Consider the following 12796-nt stretch of genomic DNA (forward strand, 5'->3'; position numbering starts at 1 on the left):
GAACTCCCATCATTGCATCCCTCCCCGTCCCAACCCCTCTACGCTCCCATCCCCCTCACTGCATCTCTGTGCATGGAGCTGGTTACGAAAAATGGGAAGAGGGGAGGGAAAGAATCATGAAAACCTTTGTGAAATTTCATTTTTTTTTAAATTACCCTTTTTGATGATTTTGCTGCCAGCTCTAGCGTCCTGTAACAAATGAAACCGAATTTAGCATAATACATCTGTCAAAACAATAAATATGCCTGGTTAGGCCTTGCAGTGAAAATGAGCACAAGAGAGAGGGTGGGGGGAGAGCAAGCGACGGAGGGAGGGGGAAAGGAATGAGCGGGGGCAGGGCCTCGGGAAGGGGCAGGGCTTCAGGGAAAGAGCGGGGCAAGGGTGTTCGGTTTTCTGGAATTAGGAAGTTGGCAACCCTAGCCCATGGCCTCGTGAATCTACTGGGAAAGAAGAGTATTTCTCATTATGCAGATTAGATCAATAAAAAAGCAGGTCAATTCTCTTCTGCTGTTGCTTGTAGAAAAACAGAGGACACCCATGGGTTCAACAATGGAGGGTGCAAGAAGGGCACAGTAGCAGGCACATCCCCTTTTCTCTCAATAAATGTAGCCAGAAGGTTAAGGAAGGGTTGAATAGCAAAGATCCCTTTCCTCCCTCCTGACCCCTCCTTACACAACCCTGCTCACTCACAGAAGCCATTTGGAGTCCTCGGATTTGCCTTCCATCAGTCTCACTTTTGACCTAGGGGACTGTGCTAGGCTTGCTGATGAATGATCTCACATTAGCTGTTATTACATGCTTACTATTGCACAGGTCCGCAATATCTACAAGGCCCTGCCTTGGAAAGCTTACAATCTAAAGATCAGAGATGCACAGAGCAACCAAGAGGAAGGAGTCATGTATCTAAAGAAAAGGGTACATTCACCAGATGGGTCTCAGCTAATCCCCTACCTGATTTCAGTACAATTCCTCACAGAGTAACACACTACTCAGAATGAATAGGGGTGACAAAATCAGGCACCGCATTGATTCACATTTGGAAGGTTGTCTCCAGCCATACAGGCTAGAACAGGGTTCATGGGTTGTTGTTTTTAAATCCTGCAGAAATCGACTGCTCCAGTTCGCCCATCTCTGCTCCCCTGCCATCCTCATGAGAGTGACAGTAGAAAAGGAAAATATGTAATGTAAAATTAAACTCAAACAGCAAGGTGTTGGGACAATAAAGAAAAGGAAATCTGTCAGATGATACATAAAGAGGCCACACTCAGAGGTACAGAAAGGGGAGCCATTCTCAGCCTGTAAACTCCAGAGGAGTTTGTTTCTCTCACTAACTGAAAATGTGAAGCTATTAAGTTTGGATAAAGAAGAATCCAAACAGAAAACAAAACCAGAGGAAGAGTCCCCGAAGAAACCCAAGTGAAAGAAGACAAGATGATGGCCAGAGGGGTACCGTGGGAAAACAGAAGGAGCTGAAGAAGCTGTGCAAAACCCAGCAGCATCTCGTGTACGCAGAGGAATACTCATTTAAGTGGTCATGGCACTGTGGGAGGCTTGCTCATTCACACCCACCCACCACTGGGGATCAATGCCAAGACGCCTTCTAAACAAAGTCCACAGTCTTGCTCAGAGACTTTGGGAAAGCAAATTGTAGTTGCAGAGAAATGTTTTCAGTGGAGAGGAGAAAAATCCACAGGAACATCTGCTCTAGGAACCTTCTTACAAAAAAACCACCAAGTTTTCCAGCCTACTGCCATTACTATATGCTATCACAGTCCACAACGCTCTCTCATGACAGTTAAGAAGGAACACTGGAAGACTTCAAAGGGAGCACCAGTCAATCTTCATCCCCACCCCAACCACACTTTAGCCACAAGGTAATACAGGTGCAGCACTGCACCACTATAAAATACACGTGGCTTGAGACCCCACTGCACTGCATCAGTTTATGACAGTGACCCTCCCCTGGTGTCAGACAGGCAAAGTAGTGGAGAATCTGGCCCAAGCACTGTATGTTACTTCCCAAGGGCAGACTATTGGCCCTTCACAACGCATATAACAGAGGAATACTTATTACTAATCTTCTCAAGGGTTTAGGGAAGATTTCACCATAATGTATGCTGAGAATCCTAATCATTTTCCAATGTACATTATTACACCAGTGGACTGGTATTGTGCCTCCAATTCCAAAGGGTTGTGCATGCTACAAGTACTCCATCAAGGCATTACCAAACTGGCCTCCTCATTGCTATGACACAAAATGAATCTAACAAGGATCAACCCTCCTTCCCACTAACCAAATCAATTAAACAAAAGTGAGGTCCAAACCATGACCCCAAACAGCAACCACCCACATCACCTGTTATGAAAAGGTCTTGGGCGGTGACTGAGATCTCACACCACTTTTATACCAGTGTACCTCTAGTGACTGAAATGGAGTTATACAAGTTTAAGTGAAAAGAGACTCAGGCCCTTGATTTCTCCCTCCTCCAGCACATCTGAAATATCTTACGGCTTGTCTGACCGTGGAATAATCCAGGAACAGCTCTTCCTGAATAACTATAGGTGGACACTTATTCCAGAAGAAGAGTGCTTTGTCCCTGTTTAGCTTAACCCACTTGGAAAGTTATTTGTTAAGAGTTAATCACAAACAGCTATTGCACTGGGAATTCACCTCCTATATTAATCCCTGTTAGCTTATTATGAGTTTTTTTTTAAAAGCTTGGTTATTTTCTCAAAGTGTGGGCTGGAAACCCAACACACTGCAATTTAACCAGGGCTTGTAAAAAGCAGGCATGAAGGATGATCCTTAAAAAGGACATTGTTCCACTCTCCAGGGTGAGATGAGAAGATGTAAATTCTCACAGGGTGAAATTCACTCCTATGTAGCAGGCCAGCACAAGGCTTAGCCATCATTTAAGAGCCACGGAAGGGCTTTGCATATATACCAATGGCCTTCATTGGCCCTCTGCAAAGAGGTGCATTTCATCCGCTGAGAAAGAAGTTCATTCTGTTCTACAACTTAAAATGCATGTAAGGAGACGTTGGAAGTTCAGAGGCTTACATGAAACCTTCCAGTGCTAGTTGATAAAAACAAAAAGCCCATTCTGGGGCTTACAATTACACATGGCATTTTATTCACTATCATACACATTCACTACTATGCTTATGTGTAGGACCTAGAGTCGGAAATGATGAGCATATCTGGTTAATTTTAATCAAGCAATAATAGAAGGCTAGTTATAAAAACATTTTGAATTATAAAATGAACAGATTCTTTATAGTCACTTTACAACACAGCAGATTACATTTGCGAATGTCCCTTTGAATATACTTCCACATAAAGGCAACCAAACCACGAAAGGAAAGCCAAATGCAGAATTGTTTTCAGCACATAGTTTGATCCACAACTTGATTCAGTTTTCATGCCAAATAAACGAAAATAAACAAACAGAAAACTTCCTTTGCAGAGGCTTACATAAATAACACTATTAAATGAAAGAGACCGTGTTAACTTTACCATGCTGGGTCAGATATTCTACTGTATTCCACACCACCGCTGGGAGGCCATTCTTGGTAAGACCCTGCTGCTGGAGGTCCTGGAGACTCACACCAAACACCTTCTGACAGCAATCGTCCCTCTGCTTGTTCAGTGGCAGTGCTGCTATCTTTTTCATGTCTTCTTTCAGCCTCACTGCTGATTTACTTTGCTTAAGGGAGCACAAGAGAGCAGTCAGTCACATTTACTACACATTTATTTGCATAGTTACAGCACAGGCATGTCAGTTAAGAATTAAGCTTTTGGGTTTTGAAATAGAACAGTCTGCAGGGCTGGGTTTTTGTTTTGTTTTACTTTAATCCACAACAAAATCTCTATGAAGTAGCACATTATAAACTGGTAGGACAGAGAACAAGGGGAGCGAAAGGAAAAAGAAAGTAAGGCGGAGGAGCCCAAAGCAACAACTTATCTGTAACTAAGAGACAGGGTGGATAACACACTGCTGAGTATCCAAGCTATACTGCTACAGTAACCAGTGGGCCAGACTCAGGAGAGACCACGTATGTCAGCTGCAAAATCTCAATCATCAACTTCGACTCTGATTTTAAGGCCAGAAGGGACCACTCTGACCACCGAGTCTGACCTCCTATATAACACAGAGAAAAGAACCTCCCTCACCCAATAATTTCTGCATCAAGCTCATAACTTCTGTTTGAACGACACCATTACCTTGTGGAAAGATAACCCACCTTGACTTAAGACTGCAAGAGATGAAGAATCCACAAGATAAAGTGTCCAGATAAAACCTAATGGTAACAGGGTAAGTAATAGATAAGAGTAAAAATGTAAACCAAGATAGGGTAGCTTGCGGTTGAAAGAGGAACTCTTTTCATCTAGCAGTAGCTTAACGCACCATCCATCACATCATCTTTGGTTTATTTAGGTAAGCAGAATATAACTCACCTAAATCCATTCAACCAGCATTTTTAAAAAAGTGTTTGCACATATTTCTGGCATCAAGTTTATTAGCGGCTAACAAGACCTGTGGACATGATCCATGACACAATGGAATTCAAAGTGTGGCACATGAGAAACAGCTGAATCTGGGAATGTATTGATAACAAGCACTGATACCTCGCTGAAACCTGGTAGAAATGTCTCAAGTCTTGTCTGTGATTTGTGCGTTACAACATAAAGGGACAGAGCTATTTAACAATACTCACACTGATGATTTTGTTTTCAAATAAACATGACTATTTTCTAATCTCTTTAAATGCAACATGATGTTTCAATTCCACCTCATTAACTAACTTGAACACTTGCCCAGACTTTGCTATTAAGCCAGGCTGTACCTTGTTCCAGGTACAAGACAGAGAATTTGCATTAATTGTTTCTTACTAAGATTGCTGCATCTTTTTGCTAAGCACAGCTTCTCTGAGGAAATGTGTACTAGAATCATCTGTTTGATACCAGGACTTGGCAACTTCGTTCTATCTGGTATGTAAATGACTTTCTTGGACTGTGTTGGTCTGACATACACAGAAGATGTTGCTTGTGTATCTAAGGCTATAGAACAAGTTATAAATATTCCATACTTTTGAGAAAGGGTTTAAGTCCACGTAATTAAAAATTATGCTGTAATGATCATCTTTTAAATACATATGATAAATAAGTATAGTTCATGTTCAAAGTCCAGCTTCCACTGACTGATGCCAAGATGCCATTTAAGAAATAATATTTCTTATGAGAATGACAAGTGACTACCATAAGCTATTTTCATTTAAGATATATGCCAACTCAAAGATTGGGTTGTAAGGACCAGACAAATAAATAATAAATAATTATACTTCCATCAGAGGATCTTGAAACACTTTTCTAATAAAGGCCCCAAACTTGTAAAGTCTTATGCATGCGCTTAGCCTCAAAGAATCACTGGCTGGTAAGTGGTAACCCATTTCGATTTCACAATGGGGAAACTGAAGCCCCAAGGGGTGAGGTGTGTTGCTCAAGTTTACAAGGGAAGTCTGTAAAAGATCCAGGAACAGAATCCAGATCTCCCAGTCCTATCCTTTAACAGAGACTAGAAAAAGGAAATTGTTTAAAGCTGACATATCCTGTGTAATTCCTGACATATTTATAAATCTTTGTTAGACCTAAGTATGTAAAATATAAAAGTCTTGCCTCTAGCAGAAAGAAAAACCCCTACTTAAGTGATCAGTAAGAAACCATTCCCTGTGGAATGCATCCAATGAAGTGAGCTGTAGCTCACGAAAGCTTATGCGCAAATAAATTTGTTAGTCTCTAAGGTGCCACAAGTCCTCCTTTTCTTTTTGCGGATACAGACTTACACGGCTGCTACTCTGAAACCTGTCATTCCCTGCGGCAGTGTCTAAGCAGCCGACTGAATCCTACCTAGTCTCAGTTGAGAAAAAAAATCAATCAAAATATGGGTATACTTCTCTCTTTTTTAAATTCACTGATTCCTGTAATTGGTTGCTTTTTTAGATAAAGATATAAATGATTGGCCCACTTAACCATTTTTTTGCTTAATGGCATTGCAGAGTGTAACAAAAGACAGCAGTATGAATTTTAGAAGACTAGTCACACACTTCAGAAACACGTTTTTTCACGTCTTCCCTTTTCAAATTATCTTAATTAAACTACATGTTGCAGTTGGCCTGTGGTTAAAAAACAAAACTGTCAGTCAATTTCACCATCACTAGACACTGTTTTGAAGGGGCAACAGGTCATCTAAACATAAAATAGAGTGAAAAGACTAGGAGCAAAAACAAGAGAGGAGAAATAACAATCATACCATTTTAGTTTACTGAATCAATCAAAAACATGTCAGTTCTAGTACATGTACCATGTTCCCAGTAAAAAGAAAAGGAGTACTTGTGGCACCTTAGCGAAAGCTTATGCTCAAATAAATTGGTTAGTCTCTGAGGTGCCACAAGTCCTCCTTTTCTTTTTGCGAATACAGACTAACACGACTGCTACTCTGAAACATGTTCCCAGTGTAACAGCCTCCTGAACAAGGTGTCTAATATAAACAGGAGAGAGAGAGCACTTGTATTTCAATTCAGAGTCAAAGTGAGAAAGAAACTAGGAAATATTCACTCATTCCCCCCCCCCCCATGAAATTAACAATCGCTCACAGTGCAAGGATGTTGTGGATGGAGCAGAAGAGGAAAATCCCTACTAGATCCACAGTGATTGGTTAGTTTAGATTTGAAAGATGAAAAAAAATAAGCCAGCCAATCCGAGACATGTTGATACTATCCAACATCTTCCCCTGTAAATGCAGACACTGTTAAGTTTACGCAGTTTAATAAACTAGAGGCCTCCCTCCGCATACTCGGAGTAACCACAGCATACAACAGGCAGCCTGTACTCACACAGATGGCTAATGCACCTGCCCCCATTCTTTCAGGAAGTGTCTAGACGAACTGATGAAGATGGGATGAAAGCATTAAGCAGAGTACTGACGGCGATTAAGATTCCATGCCATGAAAGCCTTACAGTTCAGGGAAAAAGACAAAAATATCCCCCCAAATATGGGCCAAAAATTGCTACGGAACTCTTATAATTTCGTTGGATGAATCTCCTGCGACGTTAGCTTTTGATTCAATACACATGGCTGGGATCAGCCCCCTGCAGTTGAAATCTGATTCCAGGGAGTCTTTTATTGGCAGTCTGGAGGAGTCATGTGACTTGGTACTTAAGTCGTTAACATCTCTTCATTAATTACCAGGCATTTCTTACAGGCAGGCAGAGGCTAACGCTGGGTGACACTGCGGCATTAGCATCATTGTTCCCATTTCTGAGTTAGTGACACTAATACTTCGCTCTTCCTTCCAGCCTGTTACAAAACTCAAACATACCTTCAGGCTGAACAAATCCCTTTGCGAAGACTCCACACTGCACTACTCGCCAAGGCACAAACTTTTCAACTTTCTGAAGCAATGCTGATTTTTCAAAACAAAATACATTCTGCGTAGAGTGCATCTCGCATATATCACTCCCTCTGTATCATTTTGACTGCTCCATTTAGCCGAACCTAGTAAACTGCAGTTGCCATTCAATTCAAAGTAGCAAATGCATTAATTCCTTCTAACATTTTGGCAACAAAAATAATTAAGTAGCTATTGACAAATAACCGTGGCACCTCTCTGGATGGCATCAGAACAGGGGCAACATCTAGGCCTTTTGCATTGATGGGGCATGTTCCTGCAGCAATTTACAGTGACATTTTTTCACTTAACACATTTAACAGTTAAAGCGAAAAAGTCTTAGACATCACAGTTCTGTCACCAATATTATGTATGATTAGGTCAGCCTTGCAAAATGTCTCCATTCACCCAGAGAGAATTATCATTATTATTTTTACACAGGTGAATGTTATCTTTTCCCACTGCTATTAGCCTCAATCACGGCAAAAGGTAGGCAAGTAGATTGGTGCATGAGCTGATAAATTTTCATGTAAGGTTTCTGAAGGCATAATTCTATTAACCTCAAATTCAGCACTAATATGCCACCTCATCTCAATCCAGTAATGTACTTAGAAATGGCAGGGTAGACTACAGTACTAGAAGACCCATTACACGACCTGAATTTTGAAATGCCTGTGATACCGCTCATTCCTCTCTCCTCTCCCCTGAAACTTAAACGACACAAACAATCCTCCTGGGTCATCCTCTTCTCCTGTGGTATTGGTCATATGGCAAAAGGAACAGAGAGACTAATGGCTTGTCTACACAGAGACATAGTGGATGGCAAGCCAGGGTTTAAATCTACAGCATGGTAGCCCGCCATGTACTGGGCAAGTGGACCCTGCAACCACGTACATCAAAGTGCACTACAGAACTTATAGCACGTGGTACCAGGGTCCACATGGCCAGCTTGTGTGTGGCAAGTTAATGTGCTCTGGATTCACATCCCTGCTTGCCGCACACTAGAGCTCCATGTACACAAGCCCTAACACAGCCAGGGGGAAGGAGCATGAGACATGCTACCAGTAACTGACAGTATTCAAGCATCCATAAAATTCCAGATTGCAACACTTGGAAGAGCACTAGAGAGAGTTCCAGACTCTGCCCAGTTCCCTTTCATTCGGGCTTGTACCAGAGTTTGATTCCCAGCAAGGATCAGAAATTACTCAACTAGGAGTTAAGGAGTACTTAACATACAGACTAACATGGCTGTTACTCTGAAACCTGTCAACTAGGAGTTGAAAATCTGGGCTGGATTTTCAAAACAGCTCAGCTCCCGTTAGGCACTAAAAGAAGGGCCTAGATCTTCCAACTGCATTCCAAGTGCTGAGCTCTTTTGAATATTCGGCACTCTTTTGGAATCGCACTTCACCTAACCACATCAGCCACACCATCAAGGGCTCATTCACCTGCACATCTACCAATGTGATATATGCCATCATGTGCCAGCAATGCCCCTCTGCCATGTACGCAAAAGAATAAATGGACACAAATCTGACATCAGGAATTATAACATTCAAAAACCAGTAGGAGAACACTTTAATCTCCCTGGACACTCAATAACAGACTTAAAAGTGGCAACAAAAAAACTTCAAAAACAGACTCCAACGAGAAACTGCAGAACTGGAATTAATTTGCAAACCGGACACCGTCAAATTGAGCCTGAATAAAGACTGGGAGTGGATGGGTCACTATAAAAACTAATTTCCCCCATTGTTACTTACATCTTCTTGTCAACTGTTTGAAATGGGCCACTACAAAAGTGATTTTTCCTCATGTTGATAATAGCCCATTTTAATTGAACTGTCTTATTAGAACTGACCCCCCCCCACTCGGTAAGGCAACTCCCATCTTTTCATGTACTGTGTATATATATCTGCTACCGTATTTTCCACTCCATGCATCTGATGAAGTGGGTTTTAGCCCACGAAAGCTTATGCCCAAATAAATTCGTTCATCTCTAAGGTGCCACAAGGACTCCTCGTTGTTTTTGCACTTCACAAGAGCACTTTGGCATGTACTGAAGTCCATTTCTATTCAGAACAGCACTTTGGCATGTGCTTAACTTTAAACATGTAATTATAGTGCTGTCAGGAATACCTGCTGCTTTTCTGAATCAGGACCTAGGTGCCTAAGTAGAGGTTGAGCTCCTTTGAAAATCTGGTCCTTAGAGGTGGGCTGGGCCATCAGGTACAGGAGCATTAAACTTCAAGAGAAAAAATTAGGTGTCCAGAGACAACAGAGTTTTTTCAGGGGTAGGTTAGAAGGAACTGAACTGCAAGTCAGACGGGAAGGGGATGGGCCCAGCTGACATCAGCCACATAAATATTGCCTTGGGACCAAGGAGATTTTTTCTGTAAGTGACGGAGTCTTTTTTGTAATTAGGTGAAAGTATTAGAATCTCCTATATTAAATTTCAGTTCTCCTTTAAGAAAAGTTTTGTCAATTTAATACGTCCATTCCCTCACTTTGCAGGTGAAGGTAACAGTAACAGATGGTTACTATTACCTTAACATCAACTGTCTTTTAGCTTTCTATTTCCTTCAAGGAATTATAGGACTCAAGAGTGGATTTGAGTCAACATCCTCCTATTCCATTCCCCTCCTTAAGCCCCTAATGTGCTTTTCACAAAAATCACACAAAGCCATGTTCTTCTTAACCTCCATTGTAGTTACAAAGGTGAAACCAGATAACATCTCAGACTAGGATCTGGTCAACAGTCTCTGGGGAACAGACTGTCCATGTGGACCGCAAGAGTGATGGGTTTAAACCATGATCCCAAGATAAATAACAAGCGATTTATTAAAAGGCTTTCATAAACCTATTTATTGGAGTGGACAAGAAATTCTCATTTCCATAATAGTGGAAGAGTAAAAAATTATCAGTTGGCCAAAGGCGGCAATGGTGAGTAGTGTTCACCAGGGAGAAGTTACTGCAACTGAAAGATGCAATTAACAAGAATGGACAGGAGCCAGAGCCTGCATTTTTTTAAACTCACTATCTTCATTAAAATGCAATGGGTCTCCTCCTTCAGTATTATTATTATGTACTTGCTTAACCTCTTCAGAGAGCTCACAGGTACATACATCGTCTACTCCTCAATCCCTCTTCCAAACCAGAGATGCTTTCCAAATGCTGCTATCCCCATCCCACCTCCACTTACTTTGCCCATTGCAGCACCGCAACTCAGCGTCCCATTGTCCACACAGACACAGTCCAATCTTCTCTTACACCTGCCATCTAATACCAGCCTAGGTTTAAGCATTCCCTGGTCCTTCCCCTGGATACATGTTCCTGGGTGACTTGTTCCCCCACTCCCAGCAGTTACTGGACCAGGGGTCAGGCTGAGAATTGTCAGAAGGAAAACAGGCTGCATCAACAGCTCCAAGGATCAGTTTGTATTTCTGGCATTGGAGAAGTAAGGCAGACCCAGACACACAGAGGTTCTTAACTGCAGTGAATCTCCCTACCTAGGAAACCTTCAATGATTTGCCATAAGTGACTCACAAAATCTGTAAAGAACAAAATCAGTAGCAATCATCCCTATCACAGAGAGTCACCAAATAATTCCTGTAAGACATCCCAACTCTGCTTCGGGGTATTTGGTTGTGGTATTGCATGAAACTAATGTGGTAAAGTCACAGTGATGCAACATTGCAACTTAATACCATGTTCCACCATGATTGCTTTTTGCTTCTACACCACCATTTGACATAACATTGGCTTCTCTCTCCCTCTTCCTTACCCCCCCCCCCCACTTCCCCTCCAAAAGATGATGCACCGTTTCTGGAAACACTGCAATACCTGGTCAATGCATGGGGTGGACAGAGCAAGCTCCTCTTCCATCCCCCTGTTTCAAAAATCAATTAAATATACAGTCCTCAAATAAAGGACATATCAGATATTAAACTGATAAGAACAGACACTACACTTTGATCTTAGCACGTCCTAAGCACTTAAATGTGTCAGGCAGCAAGGAGAGTGCTCCTGTATGGGAAACATTTATGCAACCACTGTTCCGACCCCAAGAACGGCCAGCACATGAAGGGTTCCGATCAGACTGTGCATTTCACAGGCGATATATCCAGGGCCCTCTAGAGCCACAAGCTGAGTATCACTGGCTGCCAAGCTAGCTTTAATCACATAGAGGTTTCCTGCAGCATGGAGCTGTACCACCACATTAATGCCGGCAGAAGATGCTGCTTGAAGGCTTTTGAAATAAATACACTCTGTTGTAATCCAGAGGACATGATGTACAGGTCTATATTATCAGCTCTCTAATTAGAGGTAATAACCAGCACGTGATGCAAAGACACTCAAGAGCACAAGCTAACTCCAAAATTATTTGGCTAGGCATATAAATCTAAACTTCAGGTGATGAATCAACACTCCCTAGAGGAAAGGAAAGGTTTGAGGAGTATTTAAATGTTCAAAGGAATTTCCCCACATCCCTCCCACAAATAATCCCCCTCTTCCACGGTACGTAATATCACAACGGATCGAAGTGACTTTTGTTCATGGGTTCCACTGTGACACCAGAATACAGCATTGCTACCATGACAGCCCACACGTAGCAGGGAGTTGGCCTTGACAACAGCCAGTCTATGTATTCCTGGACCCTCCCTTCATTCCTTTCTTGCCCACACAGAGGAAGAACTAGAGAATTCTCTGGTAATGCCGCAAAGAGTCCTGTGGCACTTTATAGACTAACAGACGTATTGGAGCATAAGCTTCCGTGGGTGAATACCCACTTCATTGGATGCATGTAGTGGAAAATGCTGTGGACAGCCGCAGTAAGAAAACAGCTACAGCTGACCACACTGCCTGACCTTCTGCTGGGCTGAAGAACTTCCACACTCCCAATTCCTTTTTTTTTTTTTTAAATTTAAGTTCCCTCTTCCCACTAATAATTCCAGTGGGGCAGGAGGCATGCGCATCCCTGGATACCACAACTTAGAACAGTGGAGAAAAAAATAAACTCAGATACTATGGTGATGAGCACAGATCTGGAGAGAGATTAAGGGAATTGTACAGGACAAGAAACCTCAGGTGTGGCCGGAGTGCAGAAAACACTGGAAATGCACAGACTGACCCAATCTGGTCCATTTCCTCTCACAGCAGTCTCTCTGGCACCATAAGTAGTCCTTTAATCATTCTCGTGGCTCTTCTCTGAACCCGCTTCAATTTTCCAATGTCCTTTGTGTCCAGTTCTAGTGCCCACAATTCACGGTGTTCCAGTAGTGGTTGCACCAGTCCCAATACAGAAGTAAACTAACCTCTCTACTACTCAAAATTCTCCTGTTTATGC

General features: G+C 42.1%; 1 protein-coding gene and 1 pseudogene across 2 annotated transcripts in view; both read right to left on the bottom strand.

The window, feature by feature from the left end:
* FAM13A (family with sequence similarity 13 member A) overlaps positions 1–7066 on the bottom strand; it is a 183976-nt gene extending 176910 nt beyond the window's left edge. Inside the window, exons 1-2 of one of the 2 annotated variants that reach the window (XM_073340684.2) lie at positions 6895–7066; positions 3518–3707 (exon numbers count right to left, since the gene is read on the bottom strand). In XM_073340684.2, coding sequence (XP_073196785.1) covers positions 3518–3707; positions 6895–6921 — 217 coding nt within the window. In that variant the 5' untranslated portion in view covers positions 6922–7066. The remainder of the gene's footprint in view (positions 1–3517; positions 3708–6894) is intronic. The other variant, XM_073340682.1, reaches the window with a different exon arrangement.
* A 4192-nt stretch (positions 7067–11258) lies between these two features.
* LOC140911005 (U2 spliceosomal RNA) lies at positions 11259–11470 on the bottom strand (annotated as a pseudogene).
* Positions 11471–12796: the final 1326 nt, after the last annotated feature.

The sequence above is a fragment of the Lepidochelys kempii genome, chromosome 4 (assembly GCF_965140285.1).
Source record: "Lepidochelys kempii isolate rLepKem1 chromosome 4, rLepKem1.hap1, whole genome shotgun sequence".
NCBI classification, from domain to species: Eukaryota; Metazoa; Chordata; order Testudines; family Cheloniidae; genus Lepidochelys; species Lepidochelys kempii.